The 22111-nt window shown below is 32.4% G+C and overlaps 8 protein-coding genes across 9 annotated transcripts; 4 read left to right on the top strand and 4 right to left on the bottom strand.

Annotated features, from left to right (window-relative positions):
* The first annotated feature begins 6571 nt into the window (after window positions 1-6571).
* On the top strand, window positions 6572-8127 carry LOC146931193 (cysteine protease RD19A-like). Its single transcript, XM_085702681.1, has 3 exons — window positions 6572-7075; window positions 7170-7440; window positions 7536-8127. Exons 1-3 carry the CDS (start codon window positions 6620-6622, stop codon window positions 7805-7807), a joined length of 999 nt encoding a protein of 332 aa, XP_085558807.1. The 5' UTR covers window positions 6572-6619; the 3' UTR covers window positions 7808-8127.
* A 1858-nt stretch (window positions 8128-9985) lies between these two features.
* Window positions 9986-11814, top strand: LOC146931194 (methylecgonone reductase-like). Its single transcript, XM_085702685.1, has 4 exons — window positions 9986-10364; window positions 10469-10712; window positions 10985-11164; window positions 11429-11814. Exons 1-4 carry the CDS (start codon window positions 10048-10050, stop codon window positions 11651-11653), a joined length of 966 nt encoding a protein of 321 aa, XP_085558811.1. The 5' UTR covers window positions 9986-10047; the 3' UTR covers window positions 11654-11814.
* A 572-nt stretch (window positions 11815-12386) lies between these two features.
* LOC146931195 (auxin-induced protein 15A-like) lies at window positions 12387-13017 on the bottom strand. The gene is made up of 2 exons (XM_085707641.1): window positions 12963-13017; window positions 12387-12919 (listed from the first exon to the last, which is right to left on the bottom strand). The coding sequence occupies exons 1-2, from the start codon at window positions 13015-13017 to the stop codon at window positions 12594-12596; spliced, it is 381 nt and encodes a 126-aa protein (XP_085563767.1). The 3' UTR covers window positions 12387-12593.
* A 476-nt stretch (window positions 13018-13493) lies between these two features.
* On the top strand, window positions 13494-15414 carry LOC146931196 (methylecgonone reductase-like). 2 transcript variants are annotated; one of them, XM_085702684.1, is made up of 4 exons: window positions 13494-13956; window positions 14066-14309; window positions 14620-14804; window positions 15088-15414. In XM_085702684.1, exons 1-3 carry the CDS (start codon window positions 13640-13642, stop codon window positions 14692-14694), a joined length of 636 nt encoding a protein of 211 aa, XP_085558810.1. In that variant the 5' UTR covers window positions 13494-13639; the 3' UTR covers window positions 14695-14804; window positions 15088-15414. The 2 variants fall into 2 exon arrangements, with proteins under 2 accessions (XP_085558810.1, XP_085558809.1); XM_085702683.1 differs by lacking the exons at window positions 13494-13956; window positions 14066-14309 and having other exon boundaries at window positions 14651-14804.
* Window positions 15415-16018: 604 nt separating this feature from the next.
* Window positions 16019-18005, bottom strand: LOC146931197 (auxin-induced protein X10A-like). Its single transcript, XM_085702692.1, has one exon. It carries the CDS (start codon window positions 16529-16531, stop codon window positions 16259-16261), a length of 273 nt encoding a protein of 90 aa, XP_085558818.1. The 5' UTR covers window positions 16532-18005; the 3' UTR covers window positions 16019-16258.
* A 929-nt stretch (window positions 18006-18934) lies between these two features.
* LOC146931198 (auxin-induced protein X10A-like) lies at window positions 18935-19575 on the bottom strand. Its single transcript, XM_085702691.1, has one exon. The coding sequence runs from the start codon at window positions 19394-19396 to the stop codon at window positions 19124-19126; it is 273 nt and encodes a 90-aa protein (XP_085558817.1). The 5' UTR covers window positions 19397-19575; the 3' UTR covers window positions 18935-19123.
* Window positions 18935-20909, bottom strand: LOC146931199 (auxin-induced protein 15A-like). Its single transcript, XM_085702693.1, has one exon. It carries the CDS (start codon window positions 20479-20481, stop codon window positions 20221-20223), a length of 261 nt encoding a protein of 86 aa, XP_085558819.1. The 5' UTR covers window positions 20482-20909; the 3' UTR covers window positions 18935-20220.
* Window positions 20910-21160: 251 nt separating this feature from the next.
* LOC146931200 (auxin-induced protein 6B-like) lies at window positions 21161-21738 on the top strand. The gene has a single exon (XM_085702690.1). The coding sequence runs from the start codon at window positions 21340-21342 to the stop codon at window positions 21616-21618; it is 279 nt and encodes a 92-aa protein (XP_085558816.1). The 5' UTR covers window positions 21161-21339; the 3' UTR covers window positions 21619-21738.
* The last annotated feature ends 373 nt before the right edge of the window (window positions 21739-22111 follow it).

Genomic DNA, 22111 nt, shown 5'->3' on the forward strand with positions numbered 1-22111 from the left:
CGATTCATATACTCCATAAATACACCCGGTGCATTACTAACACCAAAAGGCATCACCTTATATTCATAATGTCCATATCGCGTCCTAAAAGCCGTCTTCTGCATATCTTCATCTCTTACTTTAATCTGGTGATAACCCGACCTCAAGTCAATCTTGCTGAACACTCATGCACCCACTAACTGATCCATCAAGTCATCAATTCTTGGAAGTGGATACCTATTCTTTATAGTTACTTTGTTCAACTGTCGATAGTCAATACACAACCTCATACTGCCGTCTTTCTTCTTAACCAGTAACACTGGAGCTCCCCAAGGTGAAACACTTGGTCTAATAAACTTCTTGTCGAGTAGATCTTCTAACTGTTTCTTCAACTCAGCCAACTCAGAAGCTGACATACGGTAAGGTGCCATAGACACAGGCTTCGTTCCTGGAACAAGATCAATAGAAAATTCAACTTCTCTTTCCGGTGGCACATCAGAAATTTCATCAGGAAAAACTTCAGGGAAATCACACACTACTTGTAACTTATCGATCACTGCTTGATTCTCCAAAGATAAGGATGCCATCAAAGAAAACATTAGGATTCCATCACGTTCTAGCTGCTTCAGCTGCTTAGTAGACAAAAACTCCGCGCATCTAACACCCCGTTTTCCCAACTTAAAAATTTCATTAAAATTACCAGAGTTCATCAACATAACGGAGCATCACATACATCAATACATCATTTAACAACAAATATAATAAAGGGGAAAATACTTTTTATTTAAGCAACCTGTCTTTATAAAATTCAATAATCAAATGCAGCGGAAATTTGGTTCGCAACGGCACATAAAATCTTGGCATAAAAGGCCACAACTTAACATCTCAAATAGTCTTCATAAAATGTTCAACATTTATTAAATAAAATACGTAACAAGGAAAACAATCATCAGACACCCCCATCCCGTTACGTATCAGAGCATCCTAGACGACACGAAGTGAGGAGTCTACTCACGAACACAGCTAGTCTTTATTACCTGCACATTACCCACGGTCGAGGCAACATATACGCAGAAGGGGTGAGATTTCACATTCATTAAAAACAAATAATAATTCATAAAAGATAACCAACAGCATATATCTAACATTAATATCATCATTTAATCATCATTTAACGAGGTTAAGTAATCCACAACTTCATAGTTATTCAAGGGTAACATATTCATCTTAATTCACTCCATTTACATCATTATAATTAATGGGGCAGCACAACAACATCAAAACAGCAACATCATCACAGCATTCATCATTTATTTTTAGTTATGATGACTCTACAATGCAACAACAACATCAACAACAACTTAGACAACAACAACATGCATGTGGTACCACTAGGGCATTAAGCCCCCATCGCTAAGGTCATATTTGGACCGTCGGGCATTAAGCCCCCATCGCTAAGGTCATAAAAACCTGTCAGGCATTAAGCCCCCATCGCCGACTATGCAACAACTCGACTCTAAATGCAACAATCTTCATTTTTAATGTTAAATTAATTAACAAATGATCCACATCAGTTCATTACATCAAAACAGCATCACTGGAACATCGTAATTAGCAACATCATCTACAATATAAACATCAGAAACTAACTCATCAAAGGAACGGGCGAAAAGACACAATTTCGCACCACATCAGGTCTGTACTGCACTAACTCGCAGTTGCGAGCTAAACAACTCGCAATGGCGAGCTCAACGGAGGGGCTCGCAGTTGCGCACAACATTGCTCGCAGTGGCGAGCTAAGGGGTTTCTCGCAGGTGCGAGTAGGATCGCTCGCAGCTGCGAGCGATGACAGAACAGGGTTCTGTCGTAGCTCTCATCTCTCATCTCAGCACACGAATTTCACTTCCCAGCCCTCTAAATTCATCACTAATCAACATCTAAACGTTTTCTATTACTAATTAACATCTGTCTACATCAACCTACATCAAAATCCACTTAATTCTTCCACTTTTAATGATTTTTGACCTAATCCTAATCCCTTAAACCTACAACAATTGACCACTTCTATGAATCAAAACTTGTTAATAATGAGAGTTAGTCTCACCCTTACCTTAGATTATGATTCTGAAATCCAACAGCCGCGTTCTTCGTTCTTTAGGGTTCTCTCTGGTTTTCTCTTCTTTCTCTCTTCTTTCCTCTGTTGTACGCGTTCTAATTTTCTCTCCCAATTACAGACTTTTATTCTTTCCCTAATTGCTCTTCTCACCACAACTTACTCTTTCCCCTAATAATTTAGTTATTTCTACTAATAACAATATTTCTCCCCCACTTAAGAAAATACTTATATTATTAACATATCTTCTACCAATATATATATATATATATATATATATATATAATAATAATAATAATAATTCACATAATATTCTAATAAAAAGCCATAAATCACTTAAATATTAATTATGAAAAAGTGGGCGTTACATCACGCCTGTATACAGATTCGCTGAGTTGTTGCCGTGATTAGTAATTTTTTTTTAGAATAGATTAGGGTCGATCCACTTGGTCTGATTTATTATGTTGTATCACCGTTTTGGGTTGTACCTGATTCAGGACTAATAACCCTAGTATGTTTATCTATTTCTTTTTATTTAATATAATTTTCCTTTTCAAAAAAAATTTAAAGGCAAGTTATTTTTAGAAAAGAAGAAATCTTGAAAATGTGTAATTTTTTTGAAAAGTAGGTATGTGCCTTGTAATGAATATTTTGTAACTTTCTTGAAGTTATGTTTTTTTTTTTTTTGTAAGAATGAAGTTATGTTATTTTGTGATTATCAATCATATATAATTGAACGTTTTTTTCTTTTTTATTTTGTTAGTGAAAATATTTTTTGAGTGTTTTGTTAGTATCAACGATAATCGTCTCAACCATATTTTGTTATTTTACTAATTAGTGAAATGTATTTTTTAATGTTTTTTATTAATTTTTTTATTTATAAATATTTTTTTGACTTTCTTGTTGAAGGAAATATTTTTTTTAGACTAAATATGTAAAAATTGTCATTTTTTTTATTGAATTACTACGTACAAAAGAAAAATTCATAAGAAGTTAGTTCTATTGCATCGTAAAAGATTCTTTTGTACGTACTCCCTCCGTTCCTTTTTAAGTGTCTTTTTAGGGTCGGTAAAAAAAAAGTGTCTTTTTAGTGTGAATTTTTCGTTCCTATTTAACTATCTTTTTGGTATTTTAAGGGTATGATTTGTCAATTATACCCCCTGTCAATTACTTTTATCTTTTTCAGTAAAACTAATTAATGCTATCTATTTGGAAAATTAAAGTTTGTTTTTTAAACAAAATTTTGTTCCAAATAATGGTTTCAAGAAGAGTTAAAATTCTATAAATAAGATGAGTAACAATTGTTAAAAATTTCAAGTGTGACTCTAGCATTAGTTAAAGCCTTAACTTTGATTAAAGGAGTTGGAAGAAAGTTAATTTTTTCCTTAACTTTTGATAATTGACAATTGTTTGTTATGATAGAGAGAGTGCGCAAAAAAATAGGAATTTGTTGGAGAAAAAGATAATAATTGTTTGTTACGGGAGAAACATAACATATTAAATTTATTGAAAAGATAAAGTGTATGAAATAGAAATTTATTGGTGGATTAAAATGAGGTATAATAGGAAGAAAATGTGCAAAAATACACATCGCTATTTCGATGTTAATTTTCTAAAAATACACTTAAAAAGGAATGGAGGGAGTAAAACTTTTTTTTAATAAATGTAAATTGAATATATGGTTCCCTTTTAATAAGTTATAGCTTTTTTAGTCCTCGTGAGCTTAACTCAGTTGGTAGTGGCAATGCATAATATATGTAAGGTTTGGGGTTCAAACCCCGAACACCACAAAAAAAAGTTATAGTTTTTTTAAGAAAAATATCAATTTTTTTATTTTAAAAAAATAATCACTTTTAAGAGTGTTGCATCCGTTTGTTACAACTTTTTTAAAAAAATCAAAATCTAAAGAAAATCTAAAACAACTTCTGTTAAGAGCAGTTTCTCAAAAAATAGATTTTTTTTAAAGGAGAGAGAAAATATGGTTTAAAAGATTGAACTAATTTTGATACATAAAATTCCTTTTATATAGTTGTATGCAAACAAACTAAATTATTTGTTTAAAAAAACGATTTTATTACCGTAAACAAACGCAAAATAGATTCTGATTTTTCATAAAATGTCTAAAATATAGGGCCCGTTTGTTACGGATTAAAATAAAAGTGATTTTGATATAAAATAATTTAGAGATTATATTTTAGAGATTATATGAAAAATCAGAATCTATTTTGCGTTTGTTTACTGTAATAAAAATCACTTTTTTAAAACAAATAATCTAGTTTGTTTGGATACAACTATATACAAGGGATTTTTTGTTACAAAATTAGTTCAATCTTTTAAATTATATTTTCTCTCTCCTCTAAAAAAAATCTATTTTATTTTAAGCTGCTCCTAACAGCTTCTCATTTGAAGCTGTTTTTAGATTATTTTTAGATTCTGATTTTTTTTAGAATCTGTAACAAATGGATACAATACTCTTAAAAGTGATTATTTTTTTAAAATAAGTGATTTTTTTTCTTAAAAAAGCTATAACAAACGGGCTCATAATTTCTAAATAATTATACATCAAAATCACTTTTACTTTAATTCTTAACAAACAGGCCCTCAATCATTTAGAGATTATTTTTAGAGATTTTTTGAAAGAGCATGATCAATTATGTGTCTGTGTATATATATATATATATATCAATAACAATCACTTCTTTGAAAAAAATATTTGTATGGATACAACTATATAAAAGAGATTTTTTTCCCTAAACAAAATAAAACTAAAATAAAACAGATTTTTTTTTTTTACAAATTTATCTTCATTTTTTTATACTTATTTTTTCCCTCTCTTATATTTTTTAAAAAGTTACTATAATCTCTTTTCATTTAAAGATGCTTTTAGATCTTTTTTTATAACCTAGTTTTTTAAATATTATAACAAACAAACACAATGCTCTTTAAAGTTTTTTTTTTTTAAAGTTATAGCAAACCCCTTAGAGCTTGTTTGTTACAAATTAAAATGAAAATATTATTGAAATTTAATAATTTAGTGAGTTTTTAAAAATTTTATAAAAAAAATCATAATTTATGTTGTGTTTGTTTATTGTAATAAATTCATTTTTTTTAAATAATTTAGTTTGTTTAGATACATCAATACAGTATAAAAGAAATTTTTCGTTACAAAATAACATCAATTTTTTTTTCTCTCGGCTAAATAGGATATTTTGTTACAAAAGACACAAAAAGGTAAACATATGTTGAAGTTTCAAAATATTAAGATGGGGCAAAAATGTGTTTTTACAGATAATTAACTTTCATAATTAAAGAAAGATAATAGATTTTAAATTGTTTTTAACTCTTTAGAAGTTTAGAAGTTGAATTATAAAAAAATTTGTTTTGATTGAGATTAAGATTAAGTTTGTTTGTTGTTTAGAAAAAGATTAAGTTTGTTTGTTCTTTAGAAAAAGATTAAGTTAGTGTGTTTTAAGTTGAATTATAGAAAAATTTGTTTTAATTGAGATTAAGATTAAGTTTGTTTCTTATTAAAAAAAAAGATTAAGTTTATTTGTTGTTAAAAAAAGATTAAGTTTGTTCGTTCTATAGAAAAAATTAAGGGCCCGTTTGTTACGGATTAAAATAAAAGTGATTTTGATATAAAATAATTTAGAGATTATTTTTTAGAGATTTTATAAAAAATCAGAATCTATTTTGCGTTTGTTTACTGTAATAAAAATCACTTTTTTTGAAAAATAATTTAGTTTGTTTGGATACAACTATATAAAAGGGATTTTTTGTTACAAACTTAGTTCAATCTTTTAAATTATATTTTCTCTCTCCTCTAAAAAAAATCTATTTTATTTTAAGCTGCTCCTAACAGCTTCTCATTTGAAGCTGTTTTTAGATTATTTTTAGATTCTGATTTTTTTTAAAATCTGTAACAAACGGATACAATACTCTTAAAAGTGATTATTTTTTTAAAATAAGTGATTTTTTTCTTAAAAAAGCTATAACAAACGGGCTCTAAGTTAGTGTCTAGTGAGTTTCTTTTAATTTGTTTTCAAGAGATAAAATAGAAGGTGGTTGAAACAAAATAATATAATTTTGACGACATGTCAAAAAATTAAGAAGGAATAAAATTGTATTTTTTATGGTCATTAATAAAATTGTATCTTTGACGGTCATTAAATTTCATAATTAGATAATAGATTCTGCACCCTAAAAACCTATAAGGAAATTTATTGGGCTTTTCTTCACATGACACCGACATGACGCAACAACCTAGAAAAATCCTAACTGTCAGTTTCCTCTAACCGTTATTCAAATTCAATTCCGCGCGTCATGTATCTATTCGTTATCAAAGCTTACTTCTCTCTTAAGTAATCGCTAGAGCCTACTAAATTAAATCTCAATCTAGTTATCACTCATTATTATCCTTTTTTTTTTCCTAAGTAATAGTAACCACTATATAAAGACTCACTCAGCACCCAACTTAACATATCATAACATCATAACATACTACGATCAAGTCAGAAAGAAGAAGTCATGATGAATCGTAACAAAACTTTCATGATGTTCTCTGTCCTTTTCCTCTTCTCTGTCGTCTCGGCATTCTCGACGCCAAACGACCGGGAAGATCCAATAATCCAGCAGGTGGTTGATAAGGGAGGAGTGCGATTAGGAGCTGAGTATCAATTTAATGAATTCAAGCATAGGTTTGGTAAGGTTTATTCCTCCAAAGATGAACATGATTATAGGTTCAACGTCTTCAAGTCTAACCTTCACCGTGCTAAGAGACATGGCATAATGGATCCTTCCGCTACTCACGGTGTTACAAGATTCTCCGATCTTACTCCAAGAGAGTTTCGTAATAGCATCTTGGGATTGAAAGGAGTAGGGTTACCGAGACATGCAAAAGCTGCACCTATTCTTCCCACCGATAACCTTCCTCGTGATTTTGATTGGAGAGAAAAAGGAGCGGTTACCCCTGTTAGGAATCAGGTATATATTGTTTCTAATTACGATTATTATTGTTGTTGTTATTTGTTTATTGCTTTGTTTAAATTTTGATTTTGGGTTTGTAATTATGAATTAGGGTTTGTGCGGTTCGAGTTGGAGTTTCAGTACGATTGGTGCACTTGAAGGTGCTCACTTTCTCTCTAGCGGAGAACTTGTGAGTCTTAGCGAGCAACAACATGTTGACTGTGATCACGAGTACATTCAAAAATCTGGTGGGCTGATGCGAGTGGAAGACTATACTTATTACAAGACAAACACTGCACGATCGGTGACGGCAAATTTTAGTTCTATTTCGGTTGATGACAACCAAATCGCCGCCAATCTCGTTAAACATGGACCTCTTGCTGGTGAGTAATACTCTTAAAGTCCGAACAATTTGAATTGTAATTATTATTACTATTATTTTCTTATAATTATCTAATTCATATGTTCACAAATGCAGTTGCAATAAACGCGGTATACATGCAAACATATGTTGGAGGCATATCATGTCCATACATATGCTCAAGAAAGCTGGATCATGGAGTTTTGCTTGTGGGGTATGGTTCAGGAGCTGGAGCTGATATGAAGGAGAAGCCGTATTGGACCGTTAAAAACTCATGGGGTGAGACCTGGGGAGAGAGCGGATACTACAAGATCTGCAGGGGACGAAATATCTGTGGAGTGGACTCAATGGTTTCTACTGTGGCTGCTGCTCACACTACTACTCATTGACAGTAGTATGTTTTCCATCTCATACTTGTACCAACCTTCATTTCATTTCAAGACTTGTTGAATATAATCATCCAATGGCTGGCCTTCCTATTCCTTGCATTGAAGATGTCTTCCAGCACATAACGTCTTGCTTGTAAAGCTCAGACTATTATAGGAGACTGACATAGTTTACTGTTTACTAGATCCATTTTGAACATGAGACATCTTATCAAATTGTAAAGACCCTACAGAGATAGGAAATGTAATTATCATAAGAATGATAGATTTTGACTATGCACTTTTTATTTGATGAATAATGACAATGAATTCGACTTTTCAAGCAGCTCCTATGTATATTTTTTTTGTTTGTTTCTATGTTAAAATGTTCACTCTTCCTTGCTGTCAGATCTTCCAAAATATGAGCAGGACTGCTTGGTATCAGAAAAAACAGACTTGGTGTTCTGATAAATTTCAATGCGAGAATAGTACACATGAAAGGGCAGAACTGTAGTATTTTTTGTGTGACTCAAACATGAAAATTAAATTTGAGGAAAAAAAAAGTAATTATTTTAATTACTACGTAGTATATAGATTATAGATAAGAAATTTAAGATTTGGAGTGCCAAAGTCCCAATCATACATGAGGTATGTTCCCTTCATAGGTAAGTTCACAATAACAATGACTTAGAATTGAGGTTAGTTAATCCCTTGAATAACACATTCTCAGTCTATAGCAAAAACTTTTGTTTTCCTACCTCTGATACATGAGGTATCTTTTCTACTCTCTAAGTTTTGTTTACTGAAATTTTAGATATACCTCTTACTTTCCAAAATTCATTGATCAGTTTGTACTTATCAGATTTTGATGCTAGTCGTGGTTAAGTTTAATTAAAGTTTCTCTACATTATCAAATTTTATCATTCTATTTTCTAATTAGTTCATTGGCTAAAATAGAAAGAAAAAATAAAATCTAATCTAACAAGTACTTCAAGAAACCAAATTCACTGTACAATGGACTTCTTTGATACCAAATTTAGGTTGTCTATTTGGCACAACTATGGGACCAACATGTCTACCAATTTCCAAATTCAGGTTGTGTTATTCTCTTACCTCAAATTCAATATTTTGTAGCTATATGGTAGATTTCATGGGTCATAATATATTTTGCAACTCTAGGACCAACATGTCAACCAAATTGGAGGAACCTATAATTTTGGAAATGACAGCTAACTGAGATAGTTATGAACAAAGATATTTGACTTGTCGGTCAAATTTCAAAGAATTCTGTATACATCTTATTTTTGCACAAAAAGATTATATATAGAACAGAACCCTCTTTATAAATTCTCTCTTGGTTTTCTTTGTTTTATTACTGCTTATAGTTATAACATCTGCTTTTCTGTGTGTGTATAAACACCAATTTTCAATGGTCTTTGAAATTAGCTCAAAAGTTTATTATAAAGTAATAAATAGATTTAAATTATAACTTACCCCATCATCTTCTTCTTCCACTGCATGAAATAAGGGACTTAGCGTCAGTCATTTGGGGTCGGTCGCACCTGACTAACGCGAAGCAACAAATTATGCGCTAATTCCCATCAGTCAAATGTAGAATAGCGCCTACGACAAATATGTGGTATGTATTAGCGAAAAAATTGGTTTCGATCCAAAACAAATGTTTCTTGTGTGGTGAAGTTTTCACAAAAAACCCTTAGTTTCAGACCCAAAAGCCCCAGCTATCCATTTCACATGAAATCCCTTCGTCTATTAACCATTCGTTCAAAGATAGGTACCTGTTTGTTTGCGGTTTGAAAAAGGTGTGAAAGAGATGCACGCCTGTAATTTGTACCATCTATTGTCTGTGCTAGTCAGAGGATGAGATAAAGGTTAGCCGAGACTGATAAGAGAAAGATCCCATCAAAGACTATATGGTGTTTTATGGTGGAGATGCATGTTTGTAAGAACTAGTTGGTTATAAGAATAAACATTGAGTAGTTGATAAAGTGTTTTTTGTCTTGTTCATCCATTAGAACATTTCTGCCAATAGCCAACAAACAATGTTGCTTGCTATATTTAATTCATGACTCAATAAACAAAACAAACATTCACTATCTTGCTTTGTCATAGGGGACTAATACTCAATAATCAATATTAAAATAATATAATAATACTAATAACATCTTCTTTGCGTCTTGAACTATCATTAATAGTCACATTTGAATTGTACGAAGCTTAAGCCTTGAACCAACACAAAAAAGAAGATGGAAACAAACAAAGTTCCAGAGGTGATACTAAATTCAGGGAAAAATATGCCAATGATAGGTTTTGGAACATCAACAAGTCCCTCTCCACCACATGAAGTCCTCACCTCAATTTTGGTTGATGCCATTGAAATAGGCTACAGGCATTTTGATACTGCTTCTATCTATAATACTGAAGAACCTCTGGGCCAAGCTGTGTCAAAAGCTTTAGAGCTAGGCCTCGTTAAAAATCGTGATGAACTGTTCATTACTTCCAAGTTATGGTGTACTGATGCTCATCATGACCTTGTTCTCCCAGCTCTCAAAACCACTCTCAAGCAAGCATAATTTTCTTAACCTTTTTTCTACTTCTTTTAAGTTTGTGTATTTTATTACTTGTCTAATATTATTGTTTTGGTTTTTTTGGCTTGTAATTTTTTAGAAATCTTGAATTGGAGTATGTGGATCTCTATTTGATTCACTGGCCAGTAAGGTTGAAACAAGGCGTTGAAGGCCATAACTTTAAAGGTGAGGATACAATTCCTTTTGATATAAAAGGAACATGGGAAGCTATGGAAGATTGTTATAGATTGGGCCTATCAAAGTCCATTGGTGTCAGTAACTTTGGTATCAAAAAGCTGTCCATACTCTTAGAAAGTGCCAAAATCTCTCCTGCTGTTAATCAGGTATATGAATTTAGTACTACTTGATTTGATTCATTCTGCATCAGTTACTTCAAAATGGAAGAGCATCATACACGTATCGTCAGATATACTTCCCAAAACTTATAGTATCCAATAATTTATTTTAATTCTTTTGGAAAATATTTCCAGTGATACTTCACAAATACATCTTAGATACTTTTTTACCAACTAAGCACGCAGTTGTCATCTAGATATGATACATCTTACTACTTATTGACACAAAGAGCATCATACAAATTCTTATTTGGGTTTAGGTGGAAATGAACCCATCATGGCATCAGGGGAAACTTAGAGAATTCTGCAAGCAGAAAGGAATCCATGTGAGTGCATGGTCACCACTAGGAGGGTACAAACTAAGTTGGGGTTCGCCTGCAGTGATGGAGAATTCGATTCTGCGCAAAATTGCTGAGGCTAGAAAGAAGAGTGTAGCCCAGGTGCAGTTGATTATTTTATTTCAAATTATTTTTAATGATAACTATGACCTATGTTTAGCCAATTAAGATTTTAATGAAGTTTTAAAATATGCAGTCCTATTTTATAATTCAAGTTTTTTTTCCATGGTCAAACTTTAGACTTGGTCATAGAAGTGCTAATGCAACATCATGAACCTTAGATTGTTATGTGAAACAAATAAATAGTTTTATATTGAAACTTCATAAAGTCATACATATACCACTGTATTGACATATATTATACAGATAGCACTAAGATGGATACACCAGCAAGGGGCAATTCCCATTGTGAAGAGCTTCAACAAGGAGAGGATGAAACAAAACATTGAAATATTTGATTGGGAATTGAACCAAGAAGAATTAGACAAAATTAATCAGATTCCTCAATGCAGACTGCTAAAGGCAGAAATGTTTGTATCTGATAATGGACCTTACAAGTCATTGGAAGAGCTGTGGGATGGCGACCCTTAAGCGAATTCTTTGTTTAAATATTCGATGGGATCAATGCAAGTGTATGTACTGAATAAATTATTGTTTACATTCCTTATGCAAGTGAAATTTTAACTTTGATTAATATATTAATTCCTTAGCTGACATTAAATAAGAGAAAACACTAAGAAGGATTTAGTTACTATTCCTGAACTAGAGATTCACATGGCATGCTATCTCAAAGAATTCATAACTACACTTCCATTCAATTTATAAATTGTTAATTATGCCGAAGGGGATTAATCTCTACGAAGCGTCAAATATGAAATCATCACTTACAATTTAGTCTTTGACTTGATCACATATATAAGCTTATTCTTGAGGGTATAAATTCTTATTAATTAATTATTCTTTATATATTTTCAGTTCTCTTAAAGTACTAATTTTATAACTTCAAAAATTTACTCATGATCATACTGAAATTTAAGACTAAACATAAACCAGTAGATATTACCATTTTTGTGGCAGAAAACAAGGTGGATCCTACTCCACTGGTTCATTGATCAATTACCTTCCATTCCAAAATATACTGAACAAACCAAAGCATCAGAGTTCTTTTAAGACAGCTACTGAATAAAGGTTATTTACAATCCAACAAAACTACTACTGATCCAAAAACAGGATAGACTCCGGGCTGGTTTTGAAATAAAACATATTTTCTTCTTTCATGGTAAGATAAAATTTGTTCCTCGTGAATTATAGAACAGGTGAAAAATTAAGCATATTCAAGACAAATATGTCTCTTTGTATTATATTTCTTCATATAAGTTTGTAATATAAATTCATTAAACATTGGCCTAAACAAATCAAAATATCTTTGTACATAATCATATAGCTCAACTGTTTCTCTATAATGAAAAATAAGTGCCTGCTGTACAAATTTGTCTCAAATAATCTATGTCAGTTCCTTCTTCTGAAGGGGTTAGCACAGATTCAAACGAGAAGTAATATCTAAGAAAACGTCTTCTCTGCAAGGAATTGTGAGACCACCAGTTGGATGGTCATAGCCAAATTGTTCCTCGGCTTGATTCAACAATTCTTGAAATGATGATTGGCTCAAGTATGATATTGGGATCACAAACCTCTTCATTTCCTCTCCAACATATACTGCAAGATATCCCTTTGGCACATCCACGCCTTTTGAAGATGTTTGGTTAAAAGAAGATAGTGGTCTAAAAATACTATACTGGTGAATGTCTCTGAATTTCAAATACTTAGGGTTGTGAATGATTTTGTGTTGGTTAAAGGCTTGCAGACATGAATATATATAGATGAATGAAAGGATATGTACCAAGCATTCGGCAACTTGAATGATCAGTGAAGGAGGACCATGAGATTTGAGTCATTGGGAACCATACAACCTAATGTAGACAAGGACATATAATAGATCACTTCGTGTTGTCTAAGATGACTTTCTCAAATTTTCAACATCAAATTTCATAATAACAGATAATGTATGTCCCACCCACCTCCTTAAGTAGAGGCCAGCAATAGTTGATAAAAGTGATTTTTGTCTTGTTCATCCATTAGAACATTTCTGGCAATAGCCAACAAACAATGTTGCTTTCTATATTAATTCATGACTCAATCAAACCCCTTCTATAAACAAAACAAACATTCACTATCTTGCTTTGTCATAGGGGACAAATACTCAATAATCGATCTTATAATAATAATAATAACAACAACAACAACAACAACAACAACATCTTCTTTGCGTCTTGAACTTGTAAGATAATGGAATTGCTTGCCTTTTCATTATGTGAATAAAATATATATATATATATATATATATATATATATATATATACATGTGTAGGTCAACTATCTAATTATGATACATCATAATTACAGGAAAATAACTATAATTAATTATGACTAATATTCTATTCTATCAGAACTGTCATTAATAGTCAAATTGTGAATTGTACAAAGCTTAATCCTTGAAATCAACAAAAATAAAAAAAGATGAAAGCAAAGAAAGTTCCAGAGGTGATGCTAAATTCAGGGAAAAAGATGCCAATGATAGGTTTTGGAACATCAACAATTCCCTCTCCACCACATGAAGTCCTCACCTCAATTTTGGTTGATGCTATTGAAACAGGCTACAGACATTTTGATACTGCTTCTATCTATAATACTGAAGAACCTCTAGGCCAAGCTGTGTCAAAAGCTTTAAAGCTAGGCCTCGTTAAAAATCGCGATGAACTGTTCGTCACTTCCAAGTTATGGTGTACTGATGCTCACCATGACCTTGTACTCCCAGCTCTCAAAACCACCCTCAAGCAAGCATATTTCTCTTAACTTCTTTTTTTTTTTTTTTTTTTTTCGCTTCTTTTACGTTTGTGATTTTTATTACTTGTCTAATTTTATTTTTGATTTGAAATTGTACAGAAAACTGAAGATGGACTATGTGGATCTCTATTTGATTCACTTTCCAGTGAGGTTGAAACAAGATGTTGAAGGCTATAACATTAAGAGTGAGGATATCATTCCTTTTGATATAAAAGGAACATGGGAAGCTATGGAAGAATGTTATAGATTGGGCTTAGCAAAGTCTATTGGTGTTAGCAACTTTGGTATCAAAAAGCTCTCCATGCTCTTAGAAAGTGCCAAAATCTATCCCGCAGTTAATCAGGTATGACCTATGAGAATTTAGTGCTAGTTGATTTGAGTCATTCTGACATAGAGATCAAATACACTGATTGGTTGCCTCTGTTAAGCATCAAACACGTATCCGATATTGATACACGTCAGATATTTCCCTTTACGTATAGTATCCAATATTTTAATTTGATTCTTTCTAGAAATATTTCTGGTGATACTTCTCAAATGCATCTTTGGTACTTTCTAATCAACTAGAAACACAATTGCCATCTAGATACGATACATTACTAATTGTAGACACAAAGTTGCACGATTTGTTACAAATTCTTAGTTGGATTTAGGTGGAAATGAACTCATCATGGCATCAGGGGAAACTCAGAGTTCATGTGAGTGCAAGCAGAAAGGAATTCATGTGAGTGCATGGTCACCACTAGGTGGATACAAACTAAGTTTTGGTTCGCCTGCAGTGATGGAGAATTCAATTCTGCGCGAAATTGCTGAGGCTAGAAAGAAAAGTGTAGCCCAGGTGCAGCTCATTATTTTATTTTAAACTATTTTCAATGACACCTATGTTTAGCCAATTATAATTTTAGTGAAGTTTTTAAAACATACAGCCTGTTTTTCTAATTCTTTTTTCTTTTCTCAATGGTCAAACTTTAGACTTGGTCATAGAAGTTGCTAATACCACATCATGAACCAACTCTTTATATTATATATTGATTGCTATCAAAATGTCAAACTTCATAAAGTCGTACCTATACTACTGTTACATTGAAAGTCTATTTCTAATGTGGATATATATTATGCAGATAGCACTAAGATGGATATACCAGCAAGGGGCAATTCCCATTGTGAAAAGCTTCAACAAGGAAAGGATGAAACAAAACACTGAAATATTCGATTGGGAATTGAACCAAGAAGAATTCGACAAAATCAATCAGATTCCTCAATGCAGACTGCAAAAGGTAGAAATGTTTGTATCTGATAATGGATCTTACAAAACCTTGGAAGAGCTGTGGGACGGCAACCCTTGAGCAATTTTGTTTTTTATATATTCGATGTGATCATGGAAAGTTAATGTACTGAATAAATTATTGTTCAAATTCCTTATGCAAGTGAAATTTAATTTTAATTAATATCTTTGATTCCCTTGTTGACATTAAATAAGAGAAAACACTAAGAAGAATACTTGGATTTAGTTATTATTCCTGGACTAGAGAATCACATAGCATGACATCTCAAAAAATTCATAATTAATCTTCCATTCAATGTATGAATTGTAAATCATTATGAGGGGGGATCAATCCCAACAAAGCGTCTAGTATGAAATCAATACCTACAATTTTATCTTTGAATTAATCGCATATACAAGTTTATTCTTGAGTGTATAAACTCTTATTTATTAATTATTCATTATTCTTTATATCTTTCCAGTTCTTTTATAGTACTAATTTGATCTAAATTATATAAATTCAAAAATCAATTCGTGCACGTACTGAAATTTAATGACTAAACTAAAACCAGTAGTCAGTAGATATTGCCCTTTTTGTGGCAGAAACCAATGTGCTGAACAAATCAAAGCAACAGAGTTTTCTTAATAATATCGAGGACTAAGATTGCTATTGCATATAGGTTAATTAACAATCCGACAAAACTATTACTGATCCGAAAATTTTTAAATCAAACATATTTGTAGTAAAGTATAAATTGTTCTTCATGAGTTATGGAACAAGAGAAAAATTAAGCATATGACAGACAAATATGTCTCTTTGTATTATATTTCTGCATATAAGTCTGTAATACAACGTACTTGAAAATTTTCGTAAATAAGTCATAATCTCTTTGTCCATAATCATCTCACTCAGTTGATTTTCTATTTATCTTTCACTGTCAAAAGGTAGACTAAAATAAAAACTATGTAAGTGCCTTCTGTACAATTTGGCCTCAAATAATCTATGTCAGCTCCTTCTTCCGAAGGGGTTAGCACAGATTCAAACGAGAAGTAATATCTAAGAAAACGTCTTCTCTGCAAGGAATTGTGAGACCACCTGCTGGATGGTCATATCCAAATTGTTCCTCGGCTTGATTCAACAATTCTTGAAATGATGATTGGTTCAAGTATGATATTGGGATCACAAACCTCTTCATTCCCTCTCCAACATATACTGCAAGATATCCCTTTGGCACATCCACGCCTTTTGAAGATGTTTGGTTTGCAGCCCTTCTGATGATACCGGTTAAACGAAAACCCATTCTTGTATGTGTTATGAAAAGATATTGGTCTAAAAATAGTAGACTGGTGTATATGAAGAATGTTTCTGAATCTCAAATTCTATGAACTGTGAATAATTTAGAGTTGGTTCTTAATTCTTGCAGGCATTAATATATATAGATGAAAGGATATGTAATAAACAGTCAGCAACTTGAATGATCAATGAAGGAGGACCATGAGATTGGAAGTCATTGGGAGCCATAGAACTTAAGGGAGACAATGACATATAATAGATCACATGGTGTTGTCTTAGATGACTTTCTCAAATTTTCAACATCAAATGTCATAAAAATAGATAATGTATGTCCCACCCACCACCTTAAGTAGAGGCCAGCAATATATATAATTAAACAAGTTGATATTGAAACTTGAGAAAGTCATCTAAATTTTGTAAGATCACATGGAATTCAAAAAGTTTATAATTTTCAAAAATTCATCAATCAAGTTTAATTTATTAAATTTCAGTGCTAGTTGTGCTGAAGGTCAATGAAAGTTTCTCTACAATTTTAAATTGCATAATTATCTCTTCAAATTACCTCAGTGGCCAAAATTGAAAAGAAAAATTAAATATATCAAATCTAATCCAAATATTACTGAAGTGGTTGGCAACCGACTTAACTCTAGGACCACCATGTCTACGAATTCCAAGAGCTAATGCTCTGGTTGTTTAAAGATAATTTGACGTGGCTATGTGATATGTTTTGAGCTTGTCTGCTAGAAGAGTAGGATTATTATAGCATATTGGATGGCCTGAGTTTTCAAGTCTGAAGTACTCCTGGATAAAATTAGACAATCATGAAACAATACACAATACCATGTGACATCTCATTGGCCTTTGTCTCTTATCAATGGAATTTTGAACATGAAACATCTTATCAAATTGTAAAGACTCTACATAAATATGAAATGTATAAATTTTGAGAATGCATTTTTTGTTTGATGAATAATAACAATGAATTCGACTTTTCGAGCAGCTCCTATGTTTTTTGTTTGTTTTATGTTAAAATGTTCACTCTTCCTTGCAGTCAGACCTTCCAAAATATGAGCAGGGTTGCTTGGTATCGGAAAAAGTAGACTTCGTGTTCTGATAAATTTCAAAGCACGAATAGTACACATGAATCCCAGCAAGGGCAGAACCTTAGTATTTTTTGTGTGGGTCAAACATGAAAGTTAAATTTGCAGAAAAAACTAATTATTTTAATAACTACATTATATAGACAAGAAATTTAAGATTTGGAGTGCCGAAGTCCCAATCATACATGAGGTACCTTCCCTTCATAGGCAGGTGCACAATAACAATGACTTAGAATTAAGGTTAGTTAATACCTTGAACAACACATTCTTAGTCTATAGCAAAAACTTTTGTTTTCCTACCTTTGCTGCATGGTTTATCTATAGTCCATGACCGTATCTTTTCTACTCCCTAGTTTTGTCTACAATTACAAATTTTATCATTCTATTTTCTAATTAGTTCGGTGGCTAAAATAGAAAAAAAAAAAAAAAAATCTAATCTAACTAGTACTTCATGAAACCACATTCATTGTACAGCAGATACAAGTATTTTCTTATTTGTTCTATATCTGCTGTCTGTGCTAGTCAGAGGATGAGATAAAGGCTAGCCGAGACTGATAAGAGGAAGATCTCAATCTCATCATAAGTCTAAATGATGTTTTACGGTGGAGATGCATGCTTGTAAGAACTACAGGGATTTTGATACTGCTTCTATCTATAATACTGAAGAACCTCTAAGCCAAGCTGTGTCAAAAGATTTAGAGCTAGGCCTCGTTAAAAATCGCGATGAACTGTTCGTTACTTCCAAGTTATCGTGTACTGATGTTCAACATGACCTTGTTCTCCCAGCTCTCAAAACCATTCTCAAGCAAAGATTACTGTTTGTTACTTCCAAGTTATGAGCTAGACCTTGAAACGACTCTTAACCTTTTTTCTCTACTTCTTTTAAGTTTGGGTATAAATTCTTATTTATTAATTATTCTTTACATCTTTTCAGTTCTTTTCAAGTACTAATTTGATCTAAATTTTACAACTCCAAAAATTTATTCATGATCATAATGAAATTTAAGACTAAACACAGATCAGTAGATATTACCATTTTTGTGACAGAAAACAAGGTGGATCCTACTCGTCTGGTTCATCGATCAATTTCCTTCCATTCTAAAATGTACTGAACAAATCAAAGTATCAGAGTTCTTTTAATAAACACTACTACTGCATATGCATAAAGGTTATTAACAATCCAACAAAACTACTACTGATCCAAAAACAGGATAGACTCCTGGCAGGTTTTGAAATAAAACATATTTTATTCTTTCATGGTAAGATAAAATTTGTTCGTGAAGTATGGAATAGGAGAAAAATTAAGCATATGCAAGGAAAATATGTCTCTTTGTATTATATTTCTTCATATAAGTTTGTAATATGTAAATTCATTGAAAATTGGCCTAAACAAGTCAAAATATCTCCGTACATAATCATATCGCTCAATTGTTTCTCTATGATAATCTATGTACAAATTTGTCTCAAATAATCTATGTCAGTTCCTTCTTCTGATGGGGTTAGCACAGATTCCAACGAGAAGTAATATCTAAGAAAACATCTTCTCTGCAAGGAATTGTGAGACCACCAGTTGGATGGTCATATCCGAATTGTTCCTCGGCTTGATTCAACAATTCTTGAAATGATGGTTGGTTCAAGTATGATAATGGGATCACAAACCTCTTCATTTCCTCTCCAACATATACAGCAAGATATCCTTTTGGCACATCCACACCTTTTGAAGATGTTTGGTTTGCAGCCCTTCTGATGATACCGGTTAAACGAAAACCCATTCTTGTATGTGTTACGAAAAGATGTTGGTCTAAAAATGGTACACTGGTGTATAAGAAGATGATGGTTGTGAATGATTTTGTGTTGGTTATAAAATCTTGCAGGCATGAATATATATAGATGAATGAAAGGATATGGACCAAGCAGTCGGCAACTTGAATGATCAGTGAAGGAGGACCATGAGATTTGAGTCATTGGGAGCCATACAACCTAAGGTAGACAAGGACATATAATAGATCACATGGTGTTGCCTTTCAAGACTATCTAAAGGGTCAACATCAAATGCCATGCATGTCCCACCTTCTTCAATTTTTGATATACTTAGAAATCTGCTTCATTGGTCTATTTCCTACCATTTATTAATGTCTTTAACAAATAGAGAATCAAAGAAACAAAGTAAAGGAACTCTCTTGTTTAAAACTCTACTTGTTCCAAAATCAGAATAGTCTTCCTGGTTTTGGAGTCAAACATAATTGCTTCTTTTATAATAAGGCTTTCACAAAGAAAAATACTTTGTGGTCGCACACTATCAAACATAAATCTACATTTAACTTGTTTATCCCAAGCTCTATTAAAAGTTAGTTTTGTTAGCCAAAACTCTGCCAAGGAAAATATGAAAGACAGATCTCTGTCTCTTTGTATTATATATTGGCAAAAAAGTTTACAATATATGCTTACCGAAACTTGTCCTAAACAAGTTATATTCTCATAGTCAATAACTATAAGGTCGTTTTCCTATAACCTACAACGGAAGACAAAAAAAGGAAATTTCCTGCTGTACAAAATTGTCTCAAATAATCTATGTCAGTTTCATCCACCAATGAGTTTAGCACGAATTTAAGAGAGAAGTGATATCTAAGAACAAGTCTTCTCCACAAGGAATTGTGATACCACCCATTGGATGATCATATCCAAATTGTTCCTCAGCTTGGCTCAACAACTCCTGGAATGTGGTTTGGTTCAAGTATGATATAGGGATCACAAACCGCTTCATTTTCTCTCCTACATACACCGCAAGACATCCCGTTGGCACGTCTACATCTTTTGAAGATGCTGCCCTTTTAATACCAGGCAAACGAAATCCCATTTTTATGTGTAAAAAAAAGAAGATATTGGTCTAAAAATGATAGACTTGTGTATAAGAAGACTGAAGTTTGTCAATTTCAAATGCTTTGGGTTGTGAATGATTTTGTGTTGGTCCTAATTGCTTGCAGCCATGAATATATATAGATGAAAGGATAAGTAACGAATCGTCGGAAACTACAATGATCTGTAAAGGAAGGCCATGAGATTTGAATTCTGGCCAGACAAGAGCATATAAAAGATCACATGGTGTTGTCTTCAGAGGACTTTCTCAAGGATCAACAGCAGATGTTGTGGTAGATAATGCAATCCCCACCTTGTTGACAGTGCCCAGCATATAATTAATCCACTTCAATGTATAACCACAAATGCACGCCCCACCTAGTATATATAATTGAACTATTTGAAATAAAATAAACGTATAATCACAAACATATAGAATGGTGTATGTATGATCTCTATTTATCCGACGTCTCAAACTATCTGAAGCAGATAATGACTTACCAGCTGGACATCAACATTATCAAAACGAAGAAACATGTCTAAGCATGTTTACAAAATTATGAAGTATCAATTAATGCATGATCAAATTAGAGGTTGCAGTTGCACTTGTATTGGACATGGTTTGAAAGAGTGGGGTACAATCTAAGACAAACACCACATGATATTTCATCCTATGCCCTCTATTATTTTACCCTTTCATACAATTATAGATTGGGATTGGGTTTCTATTTCAAGAGAATTTCAATATCTATAAATACACTTCCTCTTGCCTTCACTAACACCACAAGTCATTGGCATCCTCAAGTATTTACTAACATTTGAGATCTTTACTTTACTCTTCTTCTCACAAACACAAAAAATGGGTTTCCGTTTACAAACTATTCTAAGGGCATCAGTTACTTCTAGACAAGCATCATCAAAATCTGTAGAAGTGAGAAAGGGGTATGTTGCAGTGTATGTAGGAGAGGAACAGAAGAGGTTTGTGATCCCCATATCATACTTGAACCAGCCATCGTTTCAAGGCTTACTGAGTCAAGCCGAAGAAGAGTTTGGATATGATCATCCCATGGGTGGCCTCACCATTCCTTGCACCGAAGAAGCCTTCCAACACATAACTTCATGCTTGAATGGGCTATAAAGCTCAAAATATTGTAGGAGACCGACGTTGTTAACTAGATACATTTTTGTACATGAGGCGTCTTATCAATTGTAAAGACCCTAAAGAAATAGGAAATGAAATTATCATTATAATGTTAAATATTTAGTATGGATTTTTCGATTCATGAAATTGAATGATGACAATGAATTCGAATACTCAACTAGCTAAAATGTTCACTGCTCGCTGCAAATAGGACTTACAAAATATTGTTTTCTATGAGAAGAATTTTAAAGCAGAAACAGTATAGGTGATTCCCAGCAAGAGCAGAGCTTAATATTTTTTGTAGGACAAACATGAAAGATAAATTTGCAAAAAAATTATTATTCTAATTAACAACAAAAGAAGTTAACTACCTTGAATAACACAACCCTCATTCTATGGCAAAAACTTGTGTTTTCCTACTCTTGATGAATGGTTTATTTACAGTCCAGGTCTGTATAATTTTTCCAAAATTCATTGATGAGGTTGTATT

This window comes from Medicago sativa, chromosome 4, assembly GCF_051527215.1.
Source record: "Medicago sativa cultivar Bolivia chromosome 4, Bolivia_mono, whole genome shotgun sequence".
NCBI classification, from domain to species: Eukaryota; Viridiplantae; Streptophyta; class Magnoliopsida; order Fabales; family Fabaceae; genus Medicago; species Medicago sativa.